This window comes from Rhinatrema bivittatum, chromosome 3 (genome assembly GCF_901001135.1).
Source record: "Rhinatrema bivittatum chromosome 3, aRhiBiv1.1, whole genome shotgun sequence".
NCBI lineage: Eukaryota > Metazoa > Chordata > Amphibia > Gymnophiona > Rhinatrematidae > Rhinatrema > Rhinatrema bivittatum.
The window spans coordinates 566,450,184-566,464,887 of NC_042617.1; the positions used below are offsets into that span (position 1 = coordinate 566,450,184).

Here is a 14,704-nt window from a genome sequence, read left to right on the forward strand (position 1 = left end):
GTTACCCTCCGGACCTGTCTGCAACTTCAGGGGCAACATGGGGGTGGGGGTTTCCTGATACTCCTCCCTCGGGCCCTAACCCCGCCCCAGGCTTTTTTCAACTGACTTTGTTCTCCTCTTACACAATACTGGCTAGATTGGGCCAGCAACAAGAATCAGCTTCTGGACCTCCTCCTGCCAAAGTGAGCAGATTGTCAGATCCCCGGGATAACACAGGCTCAGGGGTTCCTCAGGGGTCCTCTAGGGTTCGGCTGGTGCCCCACCCTGTTGTTCCTGCTTCTGCACCTCAGAGTCTCCTGGTCCCCACGCTGCCTGATCCTGACCAGGATGATCTGGCAGCTCTCATGCAGGTTGAAGGGGATGACCCTAGGGTCCTGCGTCTTTTTCAATGGGATGAACTGGATCCACTAATCCCCGATGTCCTAAGGGAATTTGATATTGATGCTCCCCAGGATACCCCAGGCACCAGTGCAGGACCTAAGAAAGGGGATCCCGTCCTGGCAGGGCTACGCCCACCAGCTAAAACTTTCCCTTTCCAAAATATGCTTCTCCAATTGTTGTCCAGGGAATGGGATATCCCGGACGCTACTCTCAGAGGAGGCAGGGCTATGGACAAGTTCTACCCACTCCCGGAAGAGTACCTGGATCTCTTCAAGGTCCCCAAGGTTGACGCGTCAGTGTCGGCGGTCACTAAAAGGACAACCATTCCGGTCATGCGTGGAGCCGCCCTCTGAGACCTAAAGGATCAGAAGCTCAAAGTATACCTCAAGAGGGTCTTCGAGGTATCTGCCTTGGGGGTCAGGGCTATTGTATGTAGCTCCCTCATGCAACGTGCAGGGTCTCAGATGGGTTCAACAACTACTCAGTATACAAGAGCTGTCTCCGGAGGAAGCGCAACAGGCAGAGCACCTGGAAGTCGTGATAGCTTATGGAGCAGATGCTCTATACGACCTCCTCCGTGTACTGGCTAGTTTGATGGTTTCAGCAGTCTCTGCTAGACGACGACTCTTGCTTCGGAATTGGTCGGCGGATTCGTCTTCCAAGACTCAGTTGAGGTCTCTGCCCTTCAAAGGAAAATTGCTTTTTGGAGAAGATCTGGAGCAGGTCATCAAATCCCTCAGAGAGAATAAGGTGCATAAGGTGCCGGAGGATCGTCAGCAGAGTTCCAGGACATTCAGGTCCACGAGAAGCCGCTTTAGGGGTCAGCGGCGATTCAGGCAATCCAGAGGCTGCCCTCGTCTCGTTCCCAGTCCTGGTCTCGTTCCTTTCGGGGTCGGCGGCCAGCCCAGGATAGCCTCTTCCAGGGGGCACTTTCCAAGTCTTCCCAATGAAGGTTTGCCGGCCTACTCTTCGACCACCCCCCCCCCCCCCAGGATAGGGGGACGTCTCTCCCTCTTCTACGAGGAGTGGGTCAAGATTATCTCAGATCAATGGGTCCTAGATATTCTAAAGCACAGCTATACTTTAAAATTTGCTCGACCACTAAGCGACAGGTTTCTCTTCTCTCCATGCGGCCCAGTGAAAAAGCAATTCATAGTACGTCAGACGCTTGACCGACTCCTAGCTTTAGAAGCCATCCTTTCGGTGCCTCCGGCGGAGCAAGGGTTAGGCCATTATTCCGTCTACTTCGTGGTTCTCAAGAAGGAAGACTCTTTCCGGCCAATTCTGGATCTCAAGATGGTCAAGGGCCCTCAAGATACCCCACTTCTGGATGGAAACATTGCGCTCCCTAATTGCGGCGGTACACCATGGGGAATTTCTAGCTTCCTTGGATTTGATGGCGGCTTATCTGCACATCCCTATCCTCAAGGAGCATCTCCCACTGGAAGCCAGTGTCTCAGGAGTTTCAAGCCCTCCTGCTGCTTTCGGATGTGGCCAAGGACAGCCTGAACTGGTGGCTCAGTCTGGATCACTTGTTGCGGGGAATGGACTTGGAGATCCCACAGTGGGTGATCATCACCATGGGTGCCAGCCTCTCCGGCTGGGGGACGGTATGTCAATCGCGATTGGCTCAGGGGCAGTGGACGTCGGTGCAGGTGACATGGCCGATAAATCGTCTGGAAACCAGAGCAGTTCTCCTAGCATTGAAGCATTTCACCCCTTAGTCAATCATCAAGCCGTAAGGATACTCTCCGACAACGCGACGACAGTAGCGTACATCAATCGTCAAGGAGGAACAAAGAGCAGTCATGTCTCTCGGGAAGCGGACAAGTTAATGGCCTGGGCGGAACTCCACCTCTCTCACCTGGCGGCGTCCCACATAGCAGGGGTGGACAATGTTAAAGTGGATTTCTTAAGCCGTAAACACACAGATCCCGAGGAGTGGGAACTCTCTGAGGACGCGGTGGCCCTTCTCTTCAGCCAGTGGGGGACCCCCCACTGGGACTTGATGGCCACTCAAAGGAATGCGAAGGCTCTGTGTTTCTACAGTCGCAGAAGGGAGCATGGCGCGGAAGGCGTCGATGCTTTTGTCCTCCCATGGTCGCGACACCTCCTGCTCTACGTGTTCCCACCATGGCCCCTGGTGAGAAAGGTAATATGGAGAATAGAAATCCACCAAGGGCCAGTCATTCTAGTAGCGCCAGAATGGTCACGAAGGCTGTGGTTTGCGGACTTGATCAACCTCAAGGTGGATGGTCCTCTTCATCTGGGACATCTGCCGAACCTACTGCGTCAGGGCCCAGTATTTTTCAACAGGGCAGATCGCTTCTGTCTTGCAGCCTGGCTTTTGAAAGGCGCAGGTTGAGAAGACGAGGTTACCAAGAGGATGTGATCTCGACCCTCCTCAAGGCCAGAAAGCCTTCCACTTCCCTCTCCTATGTCCAGGTCTGGAACGTTTTTGAGGCCTGGTGTGTATCCATACGTATATCTCCACATCGCGCTTCAGTAGCTCAAATTCTGTCCTTCCTATAGCGAGGCCTGGAGAAAGGATTGGCCTACAATTCCCTGTGGGTCCAGGTGGCAACCCTTGGTTCGCTCATCTGGCATCTGGATGGGGTTCCTCTTTCATCTCATCCTGACATAGTCCGATTTTTGAAGGGGATTAAGCATGTGAAGCCACCGGTCCATGCCCTGTGCCCCTCCTGGAGCCTAAATTTGGTACTTCGGATTCTGAGCAGACCTCCGATCCACTGAAGAGTGCTACCCTTAAGGATATGATGCTCAAGACGGTCTTATTGGTGTCTATTTCGTCTGCCCGCAGGGTCTCAGAACTTCAGGCTTTCTCTTGCAGAGAGCCCTATTTCAGTTTCACGGATTCGGGTGTATCCTTGACCACAGTTCCATCTTTATTGCCAAAGGTGGTCTCGGTTTTTCATGTGAATCAATCTGTGGAAGCTCCATCCTTCCCTGATGAAGGTTCCAGAGAACGCTGCCACCTTGATGTTAAGTGTGTCCTTATTCACTATTTGGAGGTGACTAACGACTTCCGCTTATCGGACCATCTCTTTGTCCTCTGGAGTGGCCCCAAGAAGGGCAGCAAGGCTTCTAAGACCACCATTGCTCACTGGTTGAAGGAATCAGTCTCCTCAGCGTACATTGGAGCAGGTCGACAACCGCCAGCGTTCATCAAGGCTCATTCACTCCTGGCTCAAGCCGCTTCCTGGGCCGAGAGCCAGGTGGTTTCTCTGCAGGAGATATGCCGAGCAGCTACCTGGAAATCACTACACACCTTTTCACGGCACTATCGCTTAAATCTCCAATCACCGGTTTTTGGCTCCTTTGATGCTCACGTCATTCGAGCAGGGCTATCTGGGGCCCATCCTACTTAGGGAAGCTTTTGTACATCCCACTGTCTGGACTGATCCGGGTACATACAGGGAAAAGAAAATGTATTCCTTACCTGCTAATTTTCGTTCCTGTAGTACCATGGATCAGTCCAGATGCCCTCCCTAAGGATTCATGGGATTGGGATTGTCTCTCCACTGTCATGTTTAACTGTTTCCGGACACTTGCGTGGCTGATTCTTGATTCTTTTTGCAAGTTTATTATTATTTATCATCGAAATTCATACATGTGCATGTTTTTCCAGTTGCTGTTTGTTGGTTTGCTTGATCCATCCAATGCTCTTCTTTAAGCTTTGATATTCTTAATACTGAAGGGAGGCAGAAGGTGCACCTGCTTATAAGGGGGCGCCCTTCCAGTTTTTCTCTGACTCCATCTGCTGGAAGGGGGACATAACCCACTGTCTGGACTGATCCGTGATACCACAGGAACGAAAATTAGCAGGTAAGGAATAACTTTCTTGTATTTATTCAGATAATGTCAGAGATTCTTCTAGGAACTTATTCCGTAGCTGAATGTTGTTCCTCTTTTTTTTTTTTTTAATCCCCCACAGGCTCCCTCTATTAACTTGCCTTCCTCGGTGTTCGCATCAGAATTTGAGGAAGATGTGGGGCTATTAAATAAAGCAGCTCCTATAAGAGGTATGGTATGACCAGGGTCCTAATTTTTATTGTAGTCTCAATAACTATGGCAAGCACAAAACTGGCTTTGGTGTAGGCCTAAATCCCTTCTCCCATAATACCTGGACCTTGCTCACCCTGCACTTGAACCCAAACTTCTTAACTCCTCCCCCCAAGTCTATCTCGGGGTTTGCCTGTGGCCGTCCTTCCTTCCCTCCTCATCTGACAGGAGGTGAGCACTCATATGTGTGCATCTGTCTTCAATACCAGCCGCTCCAGTCTTGTGTCTTTAACTGCATGGCACCTGCTGAGCTTGCAGTTCAAACTGTGACGCTGGAGTCATCTGGCGGAGGAGATGGACACAGGTAAGGGTGCTCCCCTCCTGCCAGCCGGAGGAAGGCCTAGGGATCACTAAAAGGCAGCAGGGTGGGGAAAAAGACCGGAAACAGAGGCTGCTCTCAAAGTGAAGAGGGCAGCAGCAAATGAAATGCTCCACCTTCCCCCTACCCATGATAAAATTAGGTCTCTGCATATGACTTTAGTGGGGTTGCTGACAGTGATGGTGCAGCACAATACACGCCATACTGTCGGGCACTCCCTGAGGGGCGGATTTTCAGAGCCCTGCTTGCGTAAATCCGCCCAAAACCGGGCGGATTTACGCGAGCAGGGCCCTGCGCGCGGGAAGCCTATTTTACATAGGCCTACCGGCGCGCGCAGAGCCCCGGGACTCGCGTAAGTCCCGGGGTTTTCGGAGGGGGCGTGTCGGGGGGCGGGCCCGAACCGCGCGGTGTTTTCGGGGCGTGTCGGGAGCGTTCCGGGGGCGGGCCCGGGGGCGTGGCTACGGCCCGGGGCAGCCCGGGGGCGTGGCCGCGCCCTCCGGACCCGCCCCCAGGTTGCGTCCCGGCGCGCAGGAGGCCCGCTGACGCGCGGGGATTTACGCCTCCCTCTGGGAGGCGTAAATCCCCCGACAAAGGTAAGGGGGGGGTTTAGACAGGGCCGGGCGGGTGGGTTAGGTAGGGGAAGGTGAGGGGAGGGCAAAGGAAAGTTCCCTCCGAGGCCGCTCCGATTTCGGAGCTGCCTTGGAGGGAACGGGGGTAGGCTGCGCGGCTCGGCGCGCGCCGGCTATACGAAATCGATAGCCTTGCGCGCGCCGATCCAGGATTTTAGCGGATACGCGCGGCTCCGCGCGTATCTACTAAAATCCAGCGTACTTTTGTTTGCGCCTGGAGCGCAAACAAAAGTAGGCTATTCGCGCTCGTTTTAAAATCCGCCCCTATGTGTTTATTTTATTTAGTCATTTATTTTGATTTTTATTTGGCTTTTCAAAGCGGATCAAATTCAGGCACAATAAGTATTTCCCTATCCTCGGAGGGCACACGATCCTAATTTTGTGCAGGAGGCAGTGGAGGTTAAAGTGACTTGCCCTAGGGGAACAAGGATTTGAACCCTGGATTCCCTGATTCGCAGCCTGCCACTCCTGTAAGTTCATATGTAAATTGCAATGTCTTGGAAATTGAGGATCCCACCTTAAGCCTATACTGACATTTTACGTTTCAAAGGTTTAGAGAAATACCCTTCCTTCCTTCCCACCTTTGCACGCAGGCGCGCACACATCCACCCCCACACCCCAGTCTCTTCTCCCAGCGGACCTCATGATTCTCGTGGCAGTGGTGATGGCAGCAGTTGATCGAAGGGCCCACCCCATCAGGACTTCTGTGCAAGAGAACAGGGCCTATGAGTGCATGCTGGCTCGGTGATGGCGCCGTGAATGCTGCTCATGCTGCCAGAGCCATGAAGCACAGGGGCGAGGGAGAAGTCAAGGATCAGAGGTCTGAGCTTGCAGTATTGGTACAGTCGAGTCTTCACACAGTGACAAAGCAAGAAGGAGAAAACTGCAGCTGGATGTAGAGCCCTTGCAAATTGCCACCACTATTACTTTTCTGTGGTTTTTGTCTGTCACTGCTTGACCACAGCCACTGACTTTGATCCTGTGGTTTCAATAGGGCCTGAGTTCTATGTAAGCGCACACAGCCTGATTTCTGACGTCTGTGTGTATGCAGTATACACATTTTACATCTTGGGAGTCATGTCGAGGCTTATTCTGTCAGAGCCATGGCAGTGTTGGTGGCTCACATGCGAGCAGTTCCCATGGAGGAGATCTGCAAGGCCGTGACGTGGAGTTCTCTCCACACATTCACATCTCATTATTGTCTGGATCAGGGTGGCTGGCCCGACAGTAGGTTCGGCATGTCTGACCTTTGGAGCTGTTTGAGGTATAGTGGTTAGAGCAGTGGGCTACAAACCAGGAGACCAGGGTTTGAGTCCCACTGTCGCTCCTTGTGACCTTGGGCAAGTCACTTTACCCTCCAGGTACAAACTTAAATTATAAGCTATCTGGGGATAGGGAAAATACCTACAGTACCGGAATGTAAACCGATGTGATATCTCAGATCGAATGTTGGAATATAAAATTAATTAAATAAAATAAACTATCCTGCCTAAGGCCCGTTTCTACAGTAACTTGACAAAGTGTAATATAATTCTATTTCATTAAACTTTGAATGGACTAGAGAATAAATTAAAAGGTCAGTAGAGGTCCATATTCAAAAGCCATTTAGATGGATTATCTACATTAGAACATAAGAAATTGCCATGTTGGGTCCATCAAGCCCAGCATCCTGTTTCCAGCGGAGGCCAAACCAGGCCTCAAGAACCTGGCAATTACCCAAACACTAAGAAGATCCCATGCTACTGATGCAATTAATAGCAGTGGCTATTCCCTAAGTAATGTAGGGGACACTCCATGAAGTTAGCATGGGGCACATTTAAGACTAATCGGAGAAAGTTCTTTTTTACTCAACGCACAATTAAACTCTGGAATTTGTTGCCAGAGAATGTGGTTCGTGCAGTTAGTATAGCTGTGTTTAAAAAAGGATTGGATAAGTTCTTGGAGGAGAAGTCCATTACCTGCTATTAAGTTCACTTAGAGAATAGCCACTGCCATTAGCAATGGTTACATGGAATAGACTTAGTTTTTGGGTACTTGCCAGGTTCTTATGGCCTGGATTGGCCACTGTTGGAAACAGGATGCTGGGCTTGATGGACCCTTGGTCTGACCCAGTATGGCATGTTCTTATGTTCTTATGTTCTTAAACTTGATTAATAGCCGTTAATGGACTTCTCCTCCAAGAACTTATCCAAACCTTTTTTGAACCCAGCTGCACTAACTGCACTAAGCACATCCTCTGGCAACAAATTCCAGAGCTTTATTGTGCATTGAGTGAGAGAGAATTTTCTCCGAGTAGTCTTAAATGTGCTACTTGCTAACTTCATGGAATGCCCCCTAGTCCTTCTATTATCCAAAAGAGTAAATAACGGATTCACATTTACCGGTTCTAGACCTCTCATGATTTTAAAAACCTCTATCATATCCCCTCTCAGCCGTCTCTTCTCCAAGCTGAACAGCCTTAACCTCTTCAGCCTTTCCTCATAGGGGAGCTGTTCCATCCCCTTTATCATTTTGGTTGCCCTTCTCTGTACCTTCTCCATCGCAACTAATATCTGATAGTTATCCGTCTAAATGGCTTACCCAGCTATATTTAGCCCTTATCTGCTAAATTTTATCCGGGTAAGAAGGGAGCGTTCTGTGAGCAGGCAAGAGGCATTCCGAGGAGGAGCAGAGTTAGCTGCTTAATTTATACGACTAACTCTGGTCGGGCCGTAGGGCTGAAGTAAAGTTAGCCGGCTAACTAGCTGAGCTGCCGAGCAGCTGAAAATGGACCCCTTAAAGGTCAAAAATCCCCTTCCCCCATCATTTCTTCCTATTAATCCTTCTGTTGACCCCTACCCTGTGTACACTGATGGGCTTCATTGTCCCGTCCAAGCCCCACAAAGCATGGCAGGGATTTGGAGCCACTAGTAAATCGTGCTTTGTTCAGGGATGCTTTCCAGTAATTCTAGGCAATACTGGATGGTCAAAAGGAGAAGATTTCTCATCCAACAGATAAGGATGGTCATCCCTTTGGACAGTGGAAAGCTGCAGGCGTGAGCTGGCCAGGACTGCAGAGTTTCAGCTGCTTTCTGTCACCTTACTTGGAGAGAGTGAGTGGAATGCAGAATTCAAACTAAAAAATAAAATGAGCATTAAGAGCAAGTTGTGTTAAACATTTTTACCTACAAATGCAAAATGGGGGAAATGCTTGAGTGGATATGGCCCTGTTTGCAGATTTCTGGGGCGGGGGCCTGGGTATGTGGCGAGCCGCAGGATGGCTGGCTGTCACTGTGACTGATCTTTCTGACTGCTCCCTCAGGCCCTCGGCTGGATTTGGACCCAGATATTGTTGCAGCATTGGACGATGACTTTGACTATGAAGACCCAGACAACCTGCTCGAGGATGATTTCATTGTAAAGGCCAATGGCCCAGCAGGAGAGGGGCAGGAGGAAGGCCTTTCTTGGTAAGTAGTGCTTCACCGATTCCTTCTGAGTCCATGTTTTAGGTATGGGATTATATGAATTTTATTTGAGCCTGGTGACCACCCCAGAAAACCCTTTTTTCCTCATCATCCCCAGACTGCTACCTCCCTGCTAGCAGACAGAAACTGAAGACACAACTCTTTTAAGTGACAAAGTCACTATTAAGAGTAGTACAATCCAGGCATTTGCCACTTTTCCTGTCTTATCACTGGTGCGCAATCCATGTTACCTAAGGTGATGTCTTCCTTTCTCCTTAGCCAAGCAATCTCGCTTCCAGCCTTCTTGAAAGAAGAAGGTCTGGCTCAAGATAGGTTTCCAGCCTTAAAAGTAAAGTGAAATGCGTTGTAATTAGCACTCATAGTTTTGTCGCAGCCGTCCGTGAGGCCGGGTGCATTGCTGGCAGCAGTGTCACGTTACCATCGGCCAGAAGTTATGCGGCCCCACAGTGACTCGCATTGTCGGCCTGGTGGCACCGAGAGAGAGAGAGATGTGATGACGTACCTCTGGGTTGTATGTGCTGGAACATTCTCATAATGCTGCCTTTGTATCAATAAAGAAGTTTCCTCCTATTATGTTTGCTGCTTCCCCCATTTTCCTAGTGAAGAATCCCGACTCTGGATCTAGTTCCTTGGGCCTTTGCTCAAATGCGTCTACTCCAGAAAGCGCTTCTATCCGGTTGGGATCCATTGTCGGAGGATTTTCCGCGGCCTTTGCCGCTGGAGTCTTCAAATCCAGTCTCTTGTGGTGGCTGTCGCGGCCCGATCTGGAGGTCCGGGACTAGGTGGTGGTGACCACGGATGTCAGCCGCAGGGTTGGGGTGCAGTTTGTCAGGGATGGACAAGCCCAGGGACAGTGGTCACCAATGGAGAGATCCTGGTCTGTAAACCGCCTGGAAGTGAGAGCAGTTTGCAAGGTGTTTGAACATTTTCCTTTCTCTAAGGGCGGGACCGAATGGTGAGAATTTTTTCGGACAATGCAACAACGGTGGCATATGTCAACCAACAAGGTGATATGAAGAGCCTAGGAGTGGCTCTGGAGGCCCAGGAGTTTTGTCTGGGCGGAACAGTTCCTGCGGGACATCGTGGCATCTCATGTTGCAGGAGTGGACAATGTGCAAGCGGATTTTCTCAGCAGACAACAGTTGGATCCAGGGGAATGAGAGTTGTCGTCGGAGATTTTCGACCTCGTGAAGACCAGATGGGGCATTCTCCAGAGGGACTTGATGGTGTTGCACAGCAATGCCAAAGCGCACAGATTTTTCAGTCGCAGAAGAGAATCGGGAGCCAAAGACATCAACGCTCTAGTTCTTCCATGGCCAATAGAGATTCTGCTGTACGTGTTTCCTCCATGGCCTCTTGTAGGCAGAGTCTTGCGGCACATCAGAAGGCATCCAGGCAGGGTGGTGTTAGTGGTGCCGGAGTAGCCTCTGCACCCCTGGTTTGTAGGTCTGGTTCATCTCGCTGAGACTGACCCCTCAGGTTGGCTCACCTGCAGGGCCTGCTCAAACATGGACCTATCTTCTCGGATCGGGTGGATGTCAGAGCGCCTGAGGAGGCGACTTTTGGAGAGAGTCTTTTGAGAGTGGCTCTTTCGGATTCCCGCCCAGTATAGGGGAGCTTGGGTACATCCCACTTGTCTGGGGTACGCACAGGAAAGGAAAATTGGTTCTTACCTACTAATTTTCATTCTTGTAGTACCACAGATCAGTCCAGAGACCCATCCCCTCATTTTTGTTTTCCAAAAGGCAGCTTAACAGTGAAGAATTTACAGTTGTATATAGTTGGGTTCTAGGACCTATAAGAAGTTGGTTTTCTGTGGCCTTGGATTCGAGGGCTCCAGTTCAGGGGGCGCCAGCCAATCTTACTTGTTCACCCTGGGAGGGACATTATTAGTTGCGATTTTTTTTGGACTCTACATTGGCTTGGGTAGCTGTCAATACTGAGGGACTGCAGGCGGCACTCTCTCTGTTAAGTAGCAGTGCCTGAAAAGTGTTTAGTTCTCTGCCTCCATCTGCTGGTATGGATTCATAACCCACTTGTCTGGACTGATCTGTGGTACTACAGGAACGAAAATTAGCAGCTAAGAACCAATTTTCCTTTCATGGACATATAGCCCTTCCCTGATGACAGCCCAACCAGTATTTTGGGTTTCCAGCAGATGGTGGACATGCATTTCCCTTCTGGGGATTGCTTGTGGAAAAAATAATAATATAATGAGAAAATAGATGATTTTCGGACACCACTTGAGCTCCTGAGGTGAAGTGGGTCCCTCCCGCCATTGAGTGTTTTCAGACCAGGAGCCTACCTCAGTCATGAACTTTATAAAAATAAAAAACAGTTTGAGCCAGAGGATCGGCTTGGCGGTGAATGCACCCTCTTCTCCCCCATAGCTGGAGACCCATTCATGTTCTCAGCCAAGGAAAGCTAAGCTCAGGTATGCAAAAAAAAAAAAAAAGGCCGTGGCAGGGTTTCCCTGTACGCCGGCGGGCGAGCACAGCAGGGCAGTGAATTAAGCGCACATGTTCACATGTACTTGGTTGCGTAAGACCACAGCCTATATTTGTGCGTGTTCTTGAGGGCAGGAGGTTTTGTGTGCACAAGTTAAGTGTGCGCAGGCACTTGTGCACATACTGTGTGAATCTTTATGGACGCATACTGTCTGAGCGCATCCTGCTGGAACACGCACTGTCTGAGTGCATGCTATCACCGCATGCTATCTGGGCACGTGCTACCGCAGCCCTCTGGGCACATATTGCGTATGTACTCCCGGATACGGTTGGTATGCACAGGTGCCTGTCTCACCCACCGTGTTGGACAGTATGGCACTGGGGGCATAGAGGTGTCAGAGTCTAGCTCTCTATGCGTATAAGGGCAATGCTGTCCATCGCTTTCTCTAAGCCTGTGTCAGCACTGTTTGGACAATGTGATTTACCTATTTTGAATGCGGCAGAGGCTGGGCCATCTGCTCAGACTAAGAGGAATGGGGCAAAAGGCGATACAAGGAATGTATCCTCTCCTACTTTATTTCCTGTGACAGAGACATCTACGAGAGATGTGGGTCAACTTGACAGTGTTGAGTTTGGGCCTATGGGCCCTGGTGCGGATCCATCTTCCTTTTCCTGGGTGGAACTTTTTTTTTTTCTCATGGTCTTCAGACCTTTCTCCAGGGTTGCCCAGCAGAGCCATGGATACCCTTTGTCTTGGATTTGTGTCCTCAGGGCGCCCACCTTTCAGCCTCTGCATGCAAGTGCCGCGATGAGGTGGTCCCTGGTGATGTCAGGAGGATGTGGATAGGATATGTCGGATGACTCCGACAGGGATTTGGGTTTCTCCACTCTGGAAGAGGGGGAAATTCCTCTGGATTTGGAGTCACATAGGACTCTGCTCCGATTCTTTCACAAAAAGCTATTGCCAAGTTCGTTGTCTCAAACTCTGAAGCTGCTTAGTATGGCTGGGGTGACTCTTTGGATGTGCCAAAGATGATGCAATATTTATTGGTCATCCTGTGCGAGGTCTCATGTTTTTCCCCCTTTTGGAGGTGATTGACCTTGAATGGAGCGCCCCAAAGTTAACAAAGAAGGGTGCGCTTTAGCAGGATTGTAATCTTTGGATCGAAGTTGAGGGAATTTTTGCAATTCCCAAAGGTGGGCTACCTTGATAGACGCTGTTACCAAACGAATCGCCATCCTGGGGGAAGGAGGGGCAGTTCTAAATGATGCTCAGGATAGACTGATTGAGGCTATCTTTGCACAAGCCTTGGAGACCATGAAAATGAATTTGCAGGTTGCATCTTGTTACTTCCTGGTAGCTTGGACTGGTTTGCGTCTCTCTCTCTCTCAAGAGTCACAAGGAGCGGGGTCCAATGCAGATCGGTATAGAACCGGAAGCCACGTTCTAGCTGATGCAGCCTGTGACTTGGTGTGGATGGCCACTTGAAAAATGGCTTATGTGATAGTAACTAGTTGCCAGATGTGGCTATGAAATTGGTCAGCAGATACGGTTTGCATGTTCAGTCTCGCAGGGTTACTCTTTCAGGGTTCTCTTTTATTCACACCCTTAGGGAGAAGCCTCTTCTCGAAGTCTCAACCCTTCAGAAGGTCTCAGTACTTTCAGCCTAGAAAGCCTCGTAGGGATAGAAACTCCGGAACCGGGGCTCCTCGATCTTCACAATGAAAGTGCAGGGACTCTCCTACGCAGGTGGGTCCAGATTATAATGGACCAGTGAGTCCTAGAAGTGATAATGGACAGCTATGCTCTGGAATTCCTCCAGATTCTTTTGGATGCCTTTTATGGTCTCTCCTTGCAACTCTCTGCAGAAGAGAATGGCAGTGGAGATTACCCTCAGGAGGTTGTAACCTTGTAGGCCAGCGGTTCTCAACCGGTGCGTCGTGACACACTAGTGTGTCGCCAAGCACCGCCAGGTGTGTCGCGTGGCTCCCGGTCCCTCCCGCTGCTCGTTCTTCCCTGCTGCCGTTGCCGCCGGGCTATCAGCATGTTCAAGCCCAGCGGGAACGGCAGCGGTGCAAAAAAAAAAAAAGCTGTGGCCTCCGCGGCTGGCCTTTTCTTCTTCCCGCGCCTGCATTCCCCCCCCCCCCCCCCCCCAGACCCGGAACAGGAAGTGGTGCGCGGGAAGAAGAAAGGCCGTGCCGCAAGAGAACCCACGCCTCGCGCGCCATCACGGCACACATGGGGAAGCGCTGCGCGCAGCTTCCGCTTCCTCCCCAATGCAGGAAGATCAGCTGCCGCTCCTGCTGCCACCGGCCTCCTGCTATCTTCGGGCGTCGGGCGGTATGGTCCGCCGATCTTCCTGTCGGGGGGGGGGGAAGCGGACGTTGTGCGCTGCGCTTCCGCTACCCCCCCCCCGACAGGAAGTTCGGACGCCCGAAGATAGCAGGAGGCCGGTGGCAGCAGGAGAGGCAGCTGATCTTCCTGCATTGGGGGGCGGAAGCGGAAGGGAAAGGAGAGAGCAGCATGAGCCTCGCGCGATCGATGGAATTCTTCCTTCTTGGCCTGCGGGGGCTGGAGGAGGAGGAGCAGCTACCGTTTGTGCTCGGGGGGGGGGGGGGAGAGGAAGTGAGTGATAGAAAGAGAGAGAAACAGCCAGCCAGCCTGTGTGTAAGTGAGAGAATGTGTGTGATTGAGAGCCTGTGTGTAAGTGAGAGAATGTGTGTGATTGAGAGCCTGTGTGTAAGTGAGAGAATGTATTTGATCGAGAGTATGTGTGTGATTGAGAGAAACTGGTCAGAGAGCTGATGTATGTGTATATGTGAGAGACAATGAAAGTGACTGCTCAAGGAGATGACTGATGTGTATGTGAGAGTGTGAGACAGTCAGGGATGTGTGTGTGTGAGAGAGAGAGAGAGAAAGCATGGAAGTGAGAAATCTGGGTATGTGAGAAAGCATGGGACTAAGAAGCCTGGTGTTGTGGGGGTGTATGTGAAAGAAAGCATGGGAGTGAGAAGCCTGATTATGTGAGAGAGAGCATGGGAGTGGGAAGCCTGTGTATGTGCATGTATATGAGAGAGACTGGTTGGTAAGGTGACGGTGTGACTGGTGTGTATGTGAATGTGAGAGAGAGAATGTGATTCAGGGAATGAGAAGCCTGTGCACAGGGAGAGCGAGCATGGAAATGAGAGAGAGACTGGGTGTGTGTGTGTGTGTGTGTGTGTGTGTGTGTAACAGAGAAAGTGATTATGGGAATGAGAAGCCTGTGCATGTGAAGAGAGTGAGCATGGGAGTGAGAACCTGGGTGTGTGTGAGACACAGCATGGGAGGGAGAAGCCTGTGTATGTAAGACAGAACATGGAAGTGGGAAGCCTGTGTGTGTG

The 14,704-nt window shown here is 50.7% G+C and overlaps 1 protein-coding gene across 1 annotated transcript in view; it reads left to right on the plus strand.

Annotated features, from left to right (window-relative positions):
• Positions 1 to 14,704, plus strand: part of LTV1 (LTV1 ribosome biogenesis factor) — a 60,406-nt gene that overhangs the window by 18,838 nt on the left and 26,864 nt on the right. The window contains exons 4-5 of the mRNA XM_029596524.1: positions 4,337 to 4,424; positions 8,714 to 8,858. Of these exons, the coding sequence (XP_029452384.1) occupies positions 4,337 to 4,424; positions 8,714 to 8,858 (233 nt within the window). The remainder of the gene's footprint in view (positions 1 to 4,336; positions 4,425 to 8,713; positions 8,859 to 14,704) is intronic.